At 38.2% G+C, this 15,317-nt stretch overlaps 1 protein-coding gene across 4 annotated transcripts in view; it reads left to right on the forward strand.

Moving 5' to 3' along the window:
* Positions 1–15,317, forward strand: part of LOC126298624 (R3H domain-containing protein 4-like) — a 114,588-nt gene that overhangs the window by 50,783 nt on the left and 48,488 nt on the right. For all 4 annotated transcript variants that reach the window (XR_007552632.1, XM_049990029.1, XM_049990031.1 and 1 more), the window contains exon 4: positions 9,259–9,429. Coding sequence is in view for 3 of the 4 variants with exons in the window: in XM_049990029.1 (XP_049845986.1) it covers positions 9,259–9,429 (171 nt within the window). In the remaining variant the exon portion in view is untranslated. The remainder of the gene's footprint in view (positions 1–9,258; positions 9,430–15,317) is intronic.

Below are 15,317 nucleotides of genomic sequence, written 5' to 3' on the forward strand. Positions count from 1 at the left end.
CACTTGGAGCAACACCAGAGGGTGTGGAACGTGCATGATGGAGCAGCAGCACATTTTGCTGCTATCGTGAGATAACACTTAACATACCAGTATGGCCAAAGATGGATTTGGTGAGGAGGACCTCTACTGTGGCTTCCAATATCACCTGATGTGAACCCCAGTGATTTCTGTGTTTGGGGCCACTGTAAAGGTGTAGTGAACATCAGTGCAGTTAACACGCTTGAAGTATCGGTGCAGAGATTTGTTGGAGCCTGTCAAGAATTTTTGAAATGATCCAGGCATGTTTGAAAGGATTTGAAATTTACTGAGGCAATGGGTACAGAGCTGCACTTGGATACAAGGCTGACACTTTGAACACCTGATTTAGCTATGAGTACAGTCATGTAACTGCTGTTCTGTTCAGTCATAAACTTGCATTTATACAAAAATATATTTAATAACTTTTCTTAATGTTGTACAGTATTGTTACCTTTTCGTAACTGGAATAACATTTACACAGAATCAAGTCAGTGCTGGCTGGTAACCACAAAGGCACAATTATCTTGCAAATGGTTCATTTGCATACCTGTGTTTACTTCAGACTTTTTTGCTTCTAATATCATGAACTTTCAACTGTGTGAATTTATGCCATTCATTATTATACACCCCGTACAGCCTGTAATATTTTTGGTAATTTAATAGAACTTTCAAAAAGAATGTTTCATTGTGTCTGGAACAGGAAGATTAAACAGTGTGTGTTACCAATTTTGAAATGTAGCAGGGAGATACGGACGTTGAATGAAGAAACTTGGGGTAGCTCAGCAAGTAGTTGAGGTGGGTAATGGGAATTATTAAGGAGATACTGGAAATGAAGAGATAAAGAACAATCAATTAAAATAACAACCCATGCATAATACTGTTCTAAAATTCTGCATGTTTCATCCTAAGTTTACTGTTCCGTAAAACAGTCATAAACACCGCTTGGGGATTATATGTTAGACCTATTCAGACTGGGTGACTGCTGCCTACAAGGCAGTACAAAGACTAATCTATGATCGTGAGACGTGATCAGCATGTTGCCTGCTGTTACTGCCAGTAGATGAATTTCAATCAAGCAGCTCCTTCTTTGACCCCACAAAACTGAGTGGATTCCATTCCAGACCTTCCTATTTCAGAAAAAATATTGTGGAGGTTCCAGGAATTGAACATAGGTCCTTGCGCACTTGAGGTAGTGAGCCTAACCATTCGGCTCCAGAGGCAGTCTTCCTGTTTTGTAGAGAGAGAATTGAACAACATATGAGAACCAAGAATTAATTTCGCTGGTTCCATATTAAAATGAATTTAAGTCTACTGGATAATAAACTGCAAGGAAGTTATGATTGCAGTTTACTTTGGCTTGTTTTCATATAGTGTGTTGTATATTTCTATGAGCTGTGCTGCATACAATCTGGCATAGCTGTTAGTATTATTGGCTGCTGTGCTGCAGTCACCTATTCAAACATAACCACTAGCAATTATATTTTATTTAGTATTTACCAGTTCTAGAAAGTAGTTGAAATTTTGTTTGTAGTATTTGCCAATTCTGGAATATTTGATGTTTGTACAAATGGAAGCATTCTCTGTGCAGGAGGCATTTTGGTTCTGTCTATATGTTGGTGTTGGTAATAAAAATGCTGACAGTGCTAAGTGTTGTAGTTTAATGATAATGACCCTGCTGTTGCATTTGGGGTTGATAATTACACGACATTGTCTGATGGAGATGCCAGGTATTCTCAACAACACCTACATCAGTTTGTCTTCAATTTAATAACATAAGTCATCACTTGCATGGACAAGAACTGGAATGCAATCAGTACATAGTTCCCAAGCTCTGTATGCTCAGGAAACAAATGAAATTCCAGAACAGCTGTAAGTCATCTCCACCGTCAGTGTTTTCAGGAGATGCTGGGCAAGACTTGACGAAATAGGTCAAAGGATTCAACTGAGTCACCAATTGCAACAGGTGCGATGACATGTGTTTCCCAAATGTGTACTTTTACCTGGATGCCATTGCCCAGCAGTATTTGAGAAAAATGTAGAGTAACTTGATAGCTGGGACAAATTTCAGGCCAAATTGAAGAACACATTTAGTGACAATCAGCAGCAAGTCCACTTAGTGCAAGAGCAATTGAATAATGAGACTTAACATCATAGGGAAATGGCACAGTCTTGCAGACTGTTTCAGCCCAATCGTAGATTCTGAATCACAATATGAGAAAAGCTGAAAATATTTCACATATGATGAAAGTGATCACAGAAGACATGTATTAAGCTCTTCTAGTAAAGGGTCTCATAACAAACAAGCAATTAAAGTAGTGCCAGCACATTGTGGAAATGGATGGGAAAATAGTCAGTCACCTCTCCTATGCCAGATATTAATAGAAGAGATTCAGCATTTCATGGTAGCCAGAAATGTTGGACAGAATAAGCAACAGTTATGTCAGGAGATAATAGTGTGTGTTGAAGAGATGTATTGAACTTCAGCACCAATCTCCACTACCAGTTGAAAGTGCTAATGGACTTAGCCAACTCAGTTTATACCGCAGCGGTCAACACCCAACCAAGTTGTAGCTAACTTCTCCACCAAATATAATGACCCATAAAGGAACAGATATTTGGAGAACTGAAGACAGTACGCCAGTATGTTTCCACTGTGAATGCCCAGGACGCGTACGCTGTTGCTAAGAAAGAAAACAAGTTTTTGATTATGATTACTATGCTGCTAGATGTCAACCACCAAAACAGTTCTACTCACAAATTAAAACTGTGTGCAGGACCGAGACTCAAACTCAGGAGGTACTTGCGGAATTAAAGCTGTGAGGATGGGTTGTGAGTCCTGCTTGGGTAGCTCAGTTGGTAGAGCACTTGCTCACAAATGGCAAAGGTCCCGAGTTAGAGTCTCGGTCTGGCACACAGTTTTAATCTGCCAGGAAGTTTCATAACAGTGCACACTCCACTGAAGAGTGAAAATCTCATTCAATTCTGTTCACGTGAGTCAGCTGCAAACAACTATAGTAGACTTGTGCGACAAATCTCATTTTCATATTCTGGACAAGATTGATCATTGACACACTGTAGTGATTCCCTGTAGCCATACAAAGATGTCTGCTGCTTGCCTAGCTGATGAATTCAGGAAAACTTTGCGAGTTAAACAACTATGAAGGTAAAGCTATCACAGTTGAAAATCCTCCATGGAAGACCGTTACCAAAAGTCAGGAAATCTCATTGGTGATGTCATTGATGGTCCACTTGTTTGTGTGTTAGCTTCCCTTCCTGTAATGTCAAATGCGTATCATTGGCAACTAAAGGAGACTATCTTCTTCCATGATATGAAAGTGATTGTCCTGAAGGTTGTACATGGAAAATATGTCCATCTGACAGGAACATATATTGCAAGAATAACAGTGACAGCAAGGAGCTCTTCAAATTTGTCATTGTAACAGCATGTAGTCATAATGTTGTTTTTGGATAGGACTTTTTGCGGGCATGACAAGCAGTTACACATTGTGGAAGAGTAGAGCTGCAGATTGACAAAGCTGTTCCAACAAGCGCACATAACAAAAATTTCTCAGGGTCTTTGTTTTTTGAAGATGTTGTTGTTATGCCATCATGAATGAGTTGAGTTCCAGTGTTGATTGCAAAAAGCTACTAGTGCTCACAAAAGGAATCCAAATGCCAGTGACTATCAGAAGCATTGCAGGTGGTCAAGGAAAACAGTGTATCACCAATTCTCCCTAGAAGCCATAACATGGCTCTGAAGGTCCGTGTAGAAACAGCTGAACCAATCCAGGAAGGATAGGTCGGTGCAATTGAAGAAGAATTGTTGCACTGCCACTACAGACAACACAGTGGAGGAAGCTTGTCTCGAACTGCCAAAAGATTCTGACCTGACTCGGGAACATCATCAGTGAGTGTTAGCCATTCTTTGCCAATTTTCAGATGCTTTCATATCCACAGTGGAGAAAAGACAGTCCAAATTGTCCATTGTAAAATTCCATACACCGAAGATTGTCAAACGTGTCCAGCAATTGCTGTGTGTTAACACCTTATGCTGCAGTGAAAAGAGCAAAAACTACTCAACTATGAACAAGCAGAGAGGCTAATGGCAAATCGAGGTTGAAGAGTTTGGTAGGAAAAGATTGCTTTGATACCCTGTTGTGGCCTCAGTAGTTTCAAAGTTTTGCCGTTTACGCTATATAACACACCAGCCACCTTCAAACGTGTGATAGACAACCTGCTTCGATGCCTTAAGTGGACAATGTCTTTAGTACCTAGATGATGATGTTTTTCAAAGACATTTGAAGAACATCTAAGTTTGCTGACAGCTGTGTTGAGACTGCAGATCTCTGCCTAAATCTGAAAAGGTGCCTCTTTGTCGTTCAAGAAATAAATATCTTGAGGCACCTAGTGAGTTTTGTTTGAGTCTATCCTGATGCAAGGAAAATAAGAGCAGTCACAGATTTTCAGACTCCTCAGCACATTTGTGATGTGAAAAGTTTTCCCAGGATGTGTTTGTACTACTTTAGATTATTCAGTTTTCGTTCCATACACCCAAATATGAAATGATTCCCAAGGGCGTGGAGCAAGTCAGAAAGTATAACATAAAAAATGTAAAGCATTTCATTATAATCCTCACTAACCTGATCATTTGTCAGGAGATTGTCAAAATAGGTGAGTACATAACAGTAAACTGGAACTGCTAGCCAGCCGTAGTGGCTGAGTGATTCTAGGCACTTCAGTCTGGAACCGCACGACTGCTACGGTCGCAGGTTCGAATCCTGCCTCAGGCATGGATGTGTGTGATGTCCTTAGGTTGGTTAGGTTTAACTAGATCAAAGTTCTAGGGAACGGATGACCTCAGAAGTTAAGTCCCATAGTGCTCAGAGCCATTTGAACCATTTTTGGAACTGCTAATATTTACAGAATTAATAAGTGTCAGGATAAAACATAGTTATGCACTTTTAATAAATTTATCATACACGAAATACCTAATTTGGACTGTTGTGACCAAGTGCTGTCGAAACTGAAATATAACACGCATTTTTTACTTAAGCTGGTCTAACAGCCCATTAAGATATTCATCTATAGAGTAGTAGTAGTTGTCTGTCAAAAAGTCTTTCAAACTCTGTTTAAACCGTGCTTTACCTGAAACCAAGTTTTTAATGGTTGCTGGCAATTTATTGAAGATGTGTGTTCCTAAATATTGGACCCCTTTTTGGATCAAGGTAAGTGATTTTATGTCTCTATGTAGATTGTTCTTATTCCTAGTATTGATACTATGTATTGAGCTGTTGGTTAGGAACAGAGATATATTGCTTGCAACAAATTTTGTTGAGGAATAAATATACTGAGAAGCAGTGGTTAGAATATAAAGTTCCTTTAACAGGTTTCTACATTATGTTTTTGAATTCACAAACAAATGAGATTGGTTATACACTTTTGCACTCTAAAATCTTTTGCTCGGTTTGATGAATTACCCCAGAATGTGACCCTGTATCATATGATAGAATGAAAATCAGCAAAGTATGCAAGTTTTTTTATATTTGTCTCCTACATCTGATGTCATCCCCACTGCAAGTACAGACTTGTTTAGGCACTTCAGCAATTCTGTGGCATGCACTTCTCAACTGAACTTCTTGTTGTCGCCATGCCAGAAATTTAACACTGTCAATATCTTCTGTCTGCATGTCTTCATATGTTACACACATGCCAGAAGGAAATTTCTTACAGGTTTTGAACTGCGTTTAGTGAGTCTTTTCTAAGTTTAATTACAGTGAATTATTAATGCCAGTGGAAATTTGATTAGCAGCCATTTCTAAATCTGTACTCGACTTGCCAGTTATTTGCAATGTTTGTATCATCTGCAAACAAAACAAACTTAGCATCTAGCAGTGTAACACAGGAGATCATTAATGTACACAAGAAAAAGCAACTGACCCAAGATGGAACCTTGAGGAACACCACATGTAATTAATTCCCAATCAATTGAAGGCTGACTAGTTTCTGGACAGGTATTTCGCATTGACACCTTTTGTTTCTTGTTAGTTTAGTAAGACTTAAACCATTTTGCAGCACTGCCAGTGACACCATAATATTCTAATTTACTTATGAGAATGCTGTGATTAACACAGTCAAAGGCTTTTGACAGGTCACAGAAAATGCCAGTAGCATCTAATTTGTTTTCTAATGAATTAAATAAATTCAAACTGTATGTGTAAATAGCTTTCTCTGCACCAGAACCCTTAAAGTACCCAAACTGTGACTTGGACAACATGTTTGCAGTCAGATGCTTAGGGGACGCTTGAACACAACCTTCTCAAATATTTTTGAAAAATCAAGCAAAAGAGAAACTGGTTGATAGTTTGATGGTATCTCTTTATCCCCCTCCTTGTAAAGAGGCTCACCTTTAGCGTTATTTAGCAAGTCTGGAAATGTTCCGCTGATCAGAGATTGAGTACACAAATAACTTAAGGTATAACTAAACTCGCATGAGCACTCTTTGATTACTTTTGTTGTTACATTATCATAACCAAAATAATTCATAAAATCTGAGGATTTTATGATGGATGCTACTTATTTGAGAGACGAGTGTGTCATTTCCATTTTACTGAAGTTATTTGTAAAGACTGATATCAGATACTCCATTGCAATTTATAAAGAACATCTGTACCAAGATACATCCCTTACAAAACTACTTCAGAAACACACACAATTTTCCTGGATTAAGGTGCAAGGAAGTACTTTCGTTGTCCATAAAGAAAGTGCAACCATCATTTCCAGCTCTGTCATTGTATGACAAGAATACTGGTTGAGAACTTTACACCAGTGCTAGCAGGACTGGGATTAGGGGCAGTTCTGGTACATATTCGATAAGTGCTCAAAAGGTGATAGCTTAAGCTTCCAGAGTACTCTCGTAACATGAGGTAAAGGACTCTACAACTGCCTTGCAGTTCTGTGAACCATCAACTAGTCGCTCTTATATTTATTTGGCAAACCATTCATTGTCGTGACAGATGACCACTCTCTCTGCTGGCTGACCAGCATGAAGGTCCATCAGGTGGACTGCTGAGATGGGTGTTTAGGCTTCAACAGTATGATATCCCAGTGATATATAAAAGTGGCTGCAAACATGAGAACACTGACTGCCTTTCAAGGAATCTTTTGGCAGAACACAGCAGGGTGAACAAAATCTGGTACCACTGCCTTGAATGATGTTGCTGTTGAACAGAGGGAAGCATTGACGAAAAGAATAGAAACCTTGAATGAGGATGAACCAACCAAAGGAGAATTCCACTTATAAAAGGGAACAGTGTATAAAAGGAACTATGGTTCAATGAGGCAACTCGTGTATGGCCAGCTATCCTGAAGTTTTTCCATGAGGTTCAACATCTGCTCATCTGGAATTCATGAAGACTCTAAACAGGATCAGATGCGGGTATCACTGGCCATGTCTTTACCAATCTTTTACACACTATGTGAGAGACTGTAAGGAATGCCAGTGATGGAAGCACATGCTGCATTTACCACCAGGACATCTTGTACCAATTCCACCTGCACAGTGCAACTCCACTGAATTGGGAATGACTTCTTGGGAGGCTGCTGAAGTTGACAAATGGGAGTTTATGGACAATACACCACACTGACTACCCCACCTTCTAAACTGTCACCAAAGCTGTGCCAACTACTGAAGATCTAGAAATTGCAAGGTTCCTTGTAGAAGACTACATTTTGAAGCATGGAGCACACTTTGTGATCTCTGATCATGGGAAAATTTTCCAGTAAAGGTAATTTGATGTCATCCCTCACACAATAACTGCTAACCACCCACAGATGAGTGACCTCACAGAACACTTTAATAAGACATTGGCAGATATACTTTCTATGTGCATTGATAGTGAACAGAGATTTGGGTACAAAACTACCTGCCATAATATTCACATACAGCCATATGAAGCAAGACCCTACATACTTCACACTGTGCCTCTGCTCCATGGTCATGAGGCCAAAACAGCATTGGATACACTGTTCCAATTTGAACTGAACAGTGCTCAGGATGGCTATGTGAAAAACAACACTGACTGAATAACAAGGACTGAATAACTATGACAGCTGGTTTGCCTACAGGCTCTGGACACCAAGGAGGAGGACTGAGAGTGCAATGAAGCAAAGCACCAACCAGTGAGATACAGGCCTGGAGACTTGGTATGGATTTTTTATGTCTGCAGAAACTAGGGCTACTGGAAAAGTTACTAAAGTGCTGTCTTACACCACTTGCTGACAGGAGGGGCTACCTTCAGTGATCATAATAGGGAAAAGGATGTGACAGTATTAACAGAAACTGAGGATCTGCCAGAACTGCTATACAGAGATGATGTAGATGCTATAGTCAGCTGCAGTGGAATGGGAATGCCGTGTAGTTAGGGCCTCCCATCGAGCAGACCGTTAGCTTGGAGCAGTTTTTTTGAGGTAATGCCACTTCGGTGACTTGAGAGTTGATGGGGATAAAATGACGATAAGGACAACACAACACCCAGTCCCTGAGCAGAGAAAATCTCCGACCCAGCCGGGAATCAAACATGGGCCGTTACGTATGACATTCCATCACGTGGACCACTCGGCTACCAGGGGCGGACAGCTCCAGTGAGAACTTACAAAACAGCAGGTAACTGTATCCCCAGGAGCGGGAGAAATGTTGCGAGATGCGCCGCATGCACTGTGGAGTAGTGGTTAGTCACTGGCTGTTGTGGCAATTATTTGTTATTTAGCATTTACCATTTCTTTGTTCTTTAAATTTTTTATGTTTGTGTTTGCATAGTCAGGAATATTTTATGTTTGCATAAATAGAAACACTTGTTCTGTCTGTACATTGCTGTTCGTAATGAAAATACTTTTGGTGACAACTGTCATACTTCATTGATGACCCGCTTTTGGATTGGGACTTGACTGTGGTTACAATGTGACAGTACACCTTATGCATTGCAGGATCCATTGAATTTTGATCCATAGAACTTAAACTTGTGAATTATGGTATGTAAAATAATTTAATGATAATTATATGTGAAAAGTTAAAACTGTGAGGGGCCAGGATCTGATTTTTGCAGGTAGTGCACTACCAAACACTGTGCTTACAATACCAGAAGTAATTCTCTAATTTAATGACAGTTGAAAAACGTATTTTGGTTTATATTTCATATAAATGTACATTTTTCATGAATTTCCATTTAGTATTTATTTTTTCAGAAATGGTATGAATTCATGGAGAGCAGTGAAGAAGTGCAGAAAAAAATCGTTGAACAAAGCCCAAAAAAACGCTCATCCCCTTTTAACTCCTCTCAGAACAGTGCTGGGAAGGAGTTTCAGAGGATTAAAAGTGGTGTCAGAAATATGCTGAAGAGATCTCATGTACCTGTGGTAAGTTTATTTTTGACACCTTAATTGGAGAATTTAAAATACGTGTAACAAATATGTTAGATCCATTATGTTACATTTAAGCTCGTCACTGGACTTAACACTAGATATTTGATTTTAGTTATAAAATAACCATATCAGCTGGCTCAAGCTTCCAACTGATATGTTTGTTCTTTCCTATTCTTCCAGTACCACTCGTGATAAGAGTAAGGATATTGTTTCAGTTGTACAGACTGACAGGGAATCAAAAGACAATTATATTGTTTTCATAATGCTACACTCTTCATAAGGAAAGAAGACATACTTGAAATGTCAGCTACAGAATTCTGAGTCATCCAGTATTATTATTTTGTGGAGCCTCAGTTCAAGGAAGACTAGGAAGGACATTAGGTTCACCAATCTAATAACTGAAGATAATAGAATTGCGGAAATATCCTTTATGAGATGGGCTCAGATTAGAGTTATAAAACTACCATATACTGCCAAAGTAAGCTTAATGTACAGTAGCTCACCTGGTAGCTTTGCTCAGTTAAGGTCATACCCACATTACCTGTATATTGGATCTGTAGTGTACTATTGGATGTTATCTCATAATGATCCCTTGGCGTTCTTTACATTTGCAATGAGTGTCTTACTATATTCCCCTAAAATCCAGAAGTGGTGAAACATCTAGAAACTGAGTGAGGATATATAAAGGGCCAGGGAACCTACGGAACATTTTTGTTCTGCATACTTACCCTCTTCCTGTAGTTTCGTGAGAATAAACAGTATTTACAGAAAACTGAATTATCAATGTTTAATACGGGTTTTAATAAAAAATTGTTGATTTGTAACATGAAATACAGGGATGTTGTAAAAATAGTGATGCAAATTTATGATAAAGTGTTTGAAAAACAAAAGGGTAAAAAAAAAAGTGAAACAAAAATATATCAAACATCACTTCAATACTTTGACAAACTTCTGTAAAACATGTTTCTGTTGTTCATAAACAACTTCTGCATTTATTGGTAACAACTCTTGCCTTTGATCATGATGAAAAACATTCTGTTGAGTACAAAATAATGATGATAATTGTACAAATGTTTTTGTTTGTGCATGTAAACTGTACTTGCATCAGAATTAATTTCTGTGCATACATAAAAGTGGAGAAGTTATGAAATCAACAAATTTTTATTATTTATTAAAAGACATGCAGGTCTAATTACGTGCAGAACAACCAACCAAATAAATAAAAATCTAAGAGAAGCAGTTATATCCCATTTTCTCTCTTTCACATTCACGTTTCTTCCCTACCAGTTGTACCAGTAGTCCTACGCTTCACTATGTCATTTATGTAGTGTACCAAAACCACCGTACCGTAGTTCCGGTAGAGTGCAATTCTAGCTCTCATTGATCAAACAGTACACATCTTGCAGTGTGTTTGTGTAAAAGATACTGACAGTGCTGGTACACATAGACTGCATTTGCATACCTCAGGTATTTCAAAACATAATACAGAATGCGTATTACAGCTGTGTAAGGTAAATAGTGTGTTTGAAGCATCTCTCATCGTCGGCATCTCTCATCGTCGGCATCTCTCATCGTCGGCATCTCTCATCGTCGGCATCTCTCATCGTCGGCATCTCTCATCGTCGGCATCTCTCATCGTCGGCATCTCTCATCGTCGGCATCTCTCATCGTCGGCATCTCTCATCGTCGGCATCTCTCATCGTCGGCATCTCTCATCGTCGGCATCTCTCATCGTCGGCATCTCTCATCGTCGGCATAGTAGTAGTAGTAGTATTGTGACTTCCTTTTAACTGTATGGTATATGTTACATTGCTTTTAGGAACTTACGGGTAATTGGACATGTATCAATAATAACGGATTTCTCTAGTTGTATATATAAGATTAGATGTAGCTGTATTGCATTGATGTACTGGTGGATATTCTATGGTATGACTCCTGTAGTTGATAGTATAATTGGTATAATGTCAACTTTATCCTGATGCCACATATCCTAGACTTCCTCAGCCAGTTGGATGTATTTTTCAATTTTTCTCTCCTGTTTTCTTTTGTATATTTGTTGTATTGGGTATGGATATTTCGATTAGTTGTGTTAATTTCATCTTTTTATTGGTGAGTATGATGTCAGGTTTGTTATGTGGTGGTGTTTTATCTGTTATAATGTTTATGTTCCAGTATAATTTGTATTCATCATTCTCCAGCACATTTTGTGGTGCATACTTGTATATGGGAACGTGTTGTTTTATAAGTTTATGTTGTAAGGCAAGCTGTTGATGTATTATTTTCGCTACATTGTCATGTCTTCTGGGGTATTCTGTATTTGCTAGTATTGTACATCCGCTTGTGATGTGATCTACTGTTTCTATTTGTTGTTCGCAAAGTCTGCATTTATCTGTTGTGGTATTGGGATCTTTAATAATATGCTTGCTGTAATATCTGGTGTTTGTTGTTTGATCCTGTATTGCAATCATGAATCCTTCCATCTCAATGTATATATTATCTTTTCTTAGCCATGTGTTGGATGCGTCTTGATTGATGTGTGGCTGTGTTAGATGATACGGGTGCTTGCCATTTAGTGTTTTCTTTTTCCAATTTACTATCTTCGCACCTGTTGATGTTACGTGATCTAAAGGGTTGTAGAAGTGGTTATGAAATTGCAGTGGTGTAGCCGATGTATTTATATGAGTGATTGCTTTGTGTATTTTGCTAGTTTCTGCTCGTTCTAGAAAGAATTTTCTTACATTGTCTACCTGTCCATAATGTAGGTTTTTTATGTCGATAAATCCCCTTCCTCCTTCCTTTCTGCTTAATGTGAATCTTTCTGTTGCTGAATGTATGTGATGTATTCTATATTTGTGGCATTGTGATCGTGTAAGTGTATTGAATGCTTCGAGGTCTGTGTTACTCCATTTCACTACTCCAAATGAGTAGGTCAATATTGGTATAGCATAAGTATTTATAGCTTTTGTTTTGTTTCTTGCTGTCAATTCTGTTTACAGTATTTTTGTTAGTCTTTGTCTACATTTTTCTTTTAGTTCTTCTTTAATATTTGTATTATCTATTCCTATTTTTTGTCTGTATCCTAGATATTTATAGGCATCTGTTTTTTCCATCGCTTCTATGCAGTTGCTGTGGTTATCCAATATGTAATCTTCTTGTTTGGTGTTTTTTCCCTTGACTATGCTATTTTTCTTACATTTGTTTGTTCCAACTGCCATATTTATATCATTGCTGAATACTTCTGTTATCTTTAGTAATTGGTTGAGTTGTTGATTTGTTGCTGCCAGTAGTTTTAGATCATCCATGTATAGCAAATGTGTGATTTTGTGTGGGTATGTTCCAGTAATATTGTATCCATAATTTGTATTATTTAGCATGTTGGATAGTGGGTTCAGAGCAAGGCAGAACCAGAAAGGACTTAATGAGTCTCCTTGGTATATTCCACGCTTAATCTATATTGGCTGTGATGTGATATTATTTGAATTTGTTTGGATATTAAGTGTGGTTTTCCAATGTTTCATTACTATGTTTAGGAACAGTATCAATTTAGTATCTACTTTGTATATTTCCAATATTTGTAGTAACCATGAGGGGGGGGTTACACTATCAAAAGCTTTTCGGTAATCAATGTATGCGTAGTGTAGCGACCTTCGTTTAGTTTTAGCTTGATATGTCACCTCTGCATCTATTATCAGTTGCTCTTTACATCCTCGTGCTCCTATGCAACAGCCTTTTTGTTCTTCATATGTAATTTTGTTCTGTGTTGTGTGTGTAATTAATTTCTGTGTAATGACTGAAGTTAATATTTTGTATATTGTTGGTAGGCATGTTATGGGGCGGTATTTAGCAGGGTTTGCTGTGTCTGCTTGATCTTCAGGTTTCATATAAGTTATTCCATGTGTAAGTGTATCAGGGAATGTGTATGGCTCTGCAATGTAACTGTTAAATAATTTAGTTAGATGTGAATGTGTTGAGGTGAACTTCTTTAGCCAGAAATTTGCTATTTTACCTTTTCCAGGGGCTTTCCAATTGTGAGTAGAATTTATAGCTTTGGTGACTTCATGTTGCAAAATTATCACTTCAGGCATTTGTGGTATCATCTTGTATGTGTCTGTTTCTGCTTGTATCCACCGTGCATGCCTGTTATGTTGTACTGGGTTTGACCATATGTTGCTTCAGAAGTGTTTCATGTCTGTTATGTTTGGTGGATTGTCTATTTTAATGTGTGTGTTATCTATTGTCTGGTAAAATTTCTTTTGGTTTGTGTTGAATGTTTGGTTTTTCTTCCTTCTATTTTCACTTTTTTTTGTATCTTCTAAGTCGTTTGGCCAATGCTTGTAATTTCTGCTTCTTTTAATCTAATTTCTCTATCGCTTCTTGTTGTAAGATTTTACCTAACCTTTCTCGTTTTTTTTCTGACATTTGATGTCTTATAAATTGTTAGCTGTCCAATGTCTCTTCTCAGTTTTTCTATTCTGATCTCTAGTTTGTGTTGCCATGCTGGTTTTATTATTATTATTATTATTATTGTGGTCGATAATCCTTGCCTCTACAATTATGTACTAGAAATTGCAAGACAAATGTCAACCTATACAAGTATTTTAACTTAACAGCACCAGTAAACAGAGATAGTTGCTAATATTGTATTAAAAGTAAATCAAAGTGGCAACCTAAAGAGATACTTGTGAAATACTTGTTTAATGTTTATTCCTTCACTGAGACATACCACTTGCAGTCAGCAATTTTTCTGACATTTCTGTACATTTGTATAATTTTTCTCAGTCTTCCGTCCTACCTAACTTTTTAATTGTAGGAAGAAAACAGTATATTCTGAGTAAGTTTGCTTAAATTATAACTTTTACCTAATAATACTAGTTTGCAGTAAAAGAATGAGCATTTAGTATTAAAATGTTGGAGAATCTGACGTCAGTGGTTAGTTGAAAATATGTTAAACATTCCACAAACTGTGATAGATACTTCTTTTTTTTTGGCTGTTTTTTGTATTGCAGTTGACCAGTTGTGGATCCCGGAGTGGTAAAGCCATGGTCAAGAAGTAGGAGTAAAATAAATTTTAGATAGTTTAGAATTATTCCTATCTATTTAAAAAATGTTGAGAAAAAAGCTTGTACAACATTCATTTACAAGCAGCAGCAATTTTGAGTAATTCTCTCTCTCTCTCTCTCTCTCTCTCTCTCTCTCTCTCTCTCTCTCTCTCTCTCTCTCTCTCTCCCCCCCCCCCCCCCCCCCCCCCTCTCCCTCCACATCTACATCTACACCATACTCAGCAAGGCACCTGAGGGTGTGTGGCGGAAGGTACCCTGAGTACCTCTATCGGTTCTCCTCTCTATTCCAGTCTCGGATTGTTCGTGGAAAGAAGGATTGTCGGTATGCTTCTGTGTGGGCTTAATCTCTCTGATTTTATCCTCACGGTCTCTTCGCAAGATATACGTAGGAGGGAGCAATATACTGCTTGAATCTTCGGTGAAGGTATGTTCTCGAAACTTTAACAAAAGCCCGTATCGAGCTACTGAGCATCTCTACTGCAGAGTCTTCCACTGGAGTTTATCTATCATCTCCGTAACGCTTTAGTGATTACTAAATGATCCTGTAACGAAGTGCGCTGCTCTCTGTTGGATCTTCTCTACCTCTTCTATCAACCGTATAAGGTACGGATCCCACACTGCTGAGCAGTATTCAAGCAGTGGGCGAACAAGCGTATTGTAGCCTACTTCGTCTGTTTCCGGATTGCATTTCCTTAGGATTCTTCCAGTGAAACTCAGTGTGGCGTCTGCTTTACCGACAGTCAACTTTTTTGATCATTCCATTTTAAATCACTCCTAATGCGTACCCCCAGATAATGTATAGAATTAACTGCTTCCAGTTGC

Source organism: Schistocerca gregaria, chromosome X (genome assembly GCF_023897955.1).
Source record: "Schistocerca gregaria isolate iqSchGreg1 chromosome X, iqSchGreg1.2, whole genome shotgun sequence".
Classification (NCBI taxonomy): domain Eukaryota; kingdom Metazoa; phylum Arthropoda; class Insecta; order Orthoptera; family Acrididae; genus Schistocerca; species Schistocerca gregaria.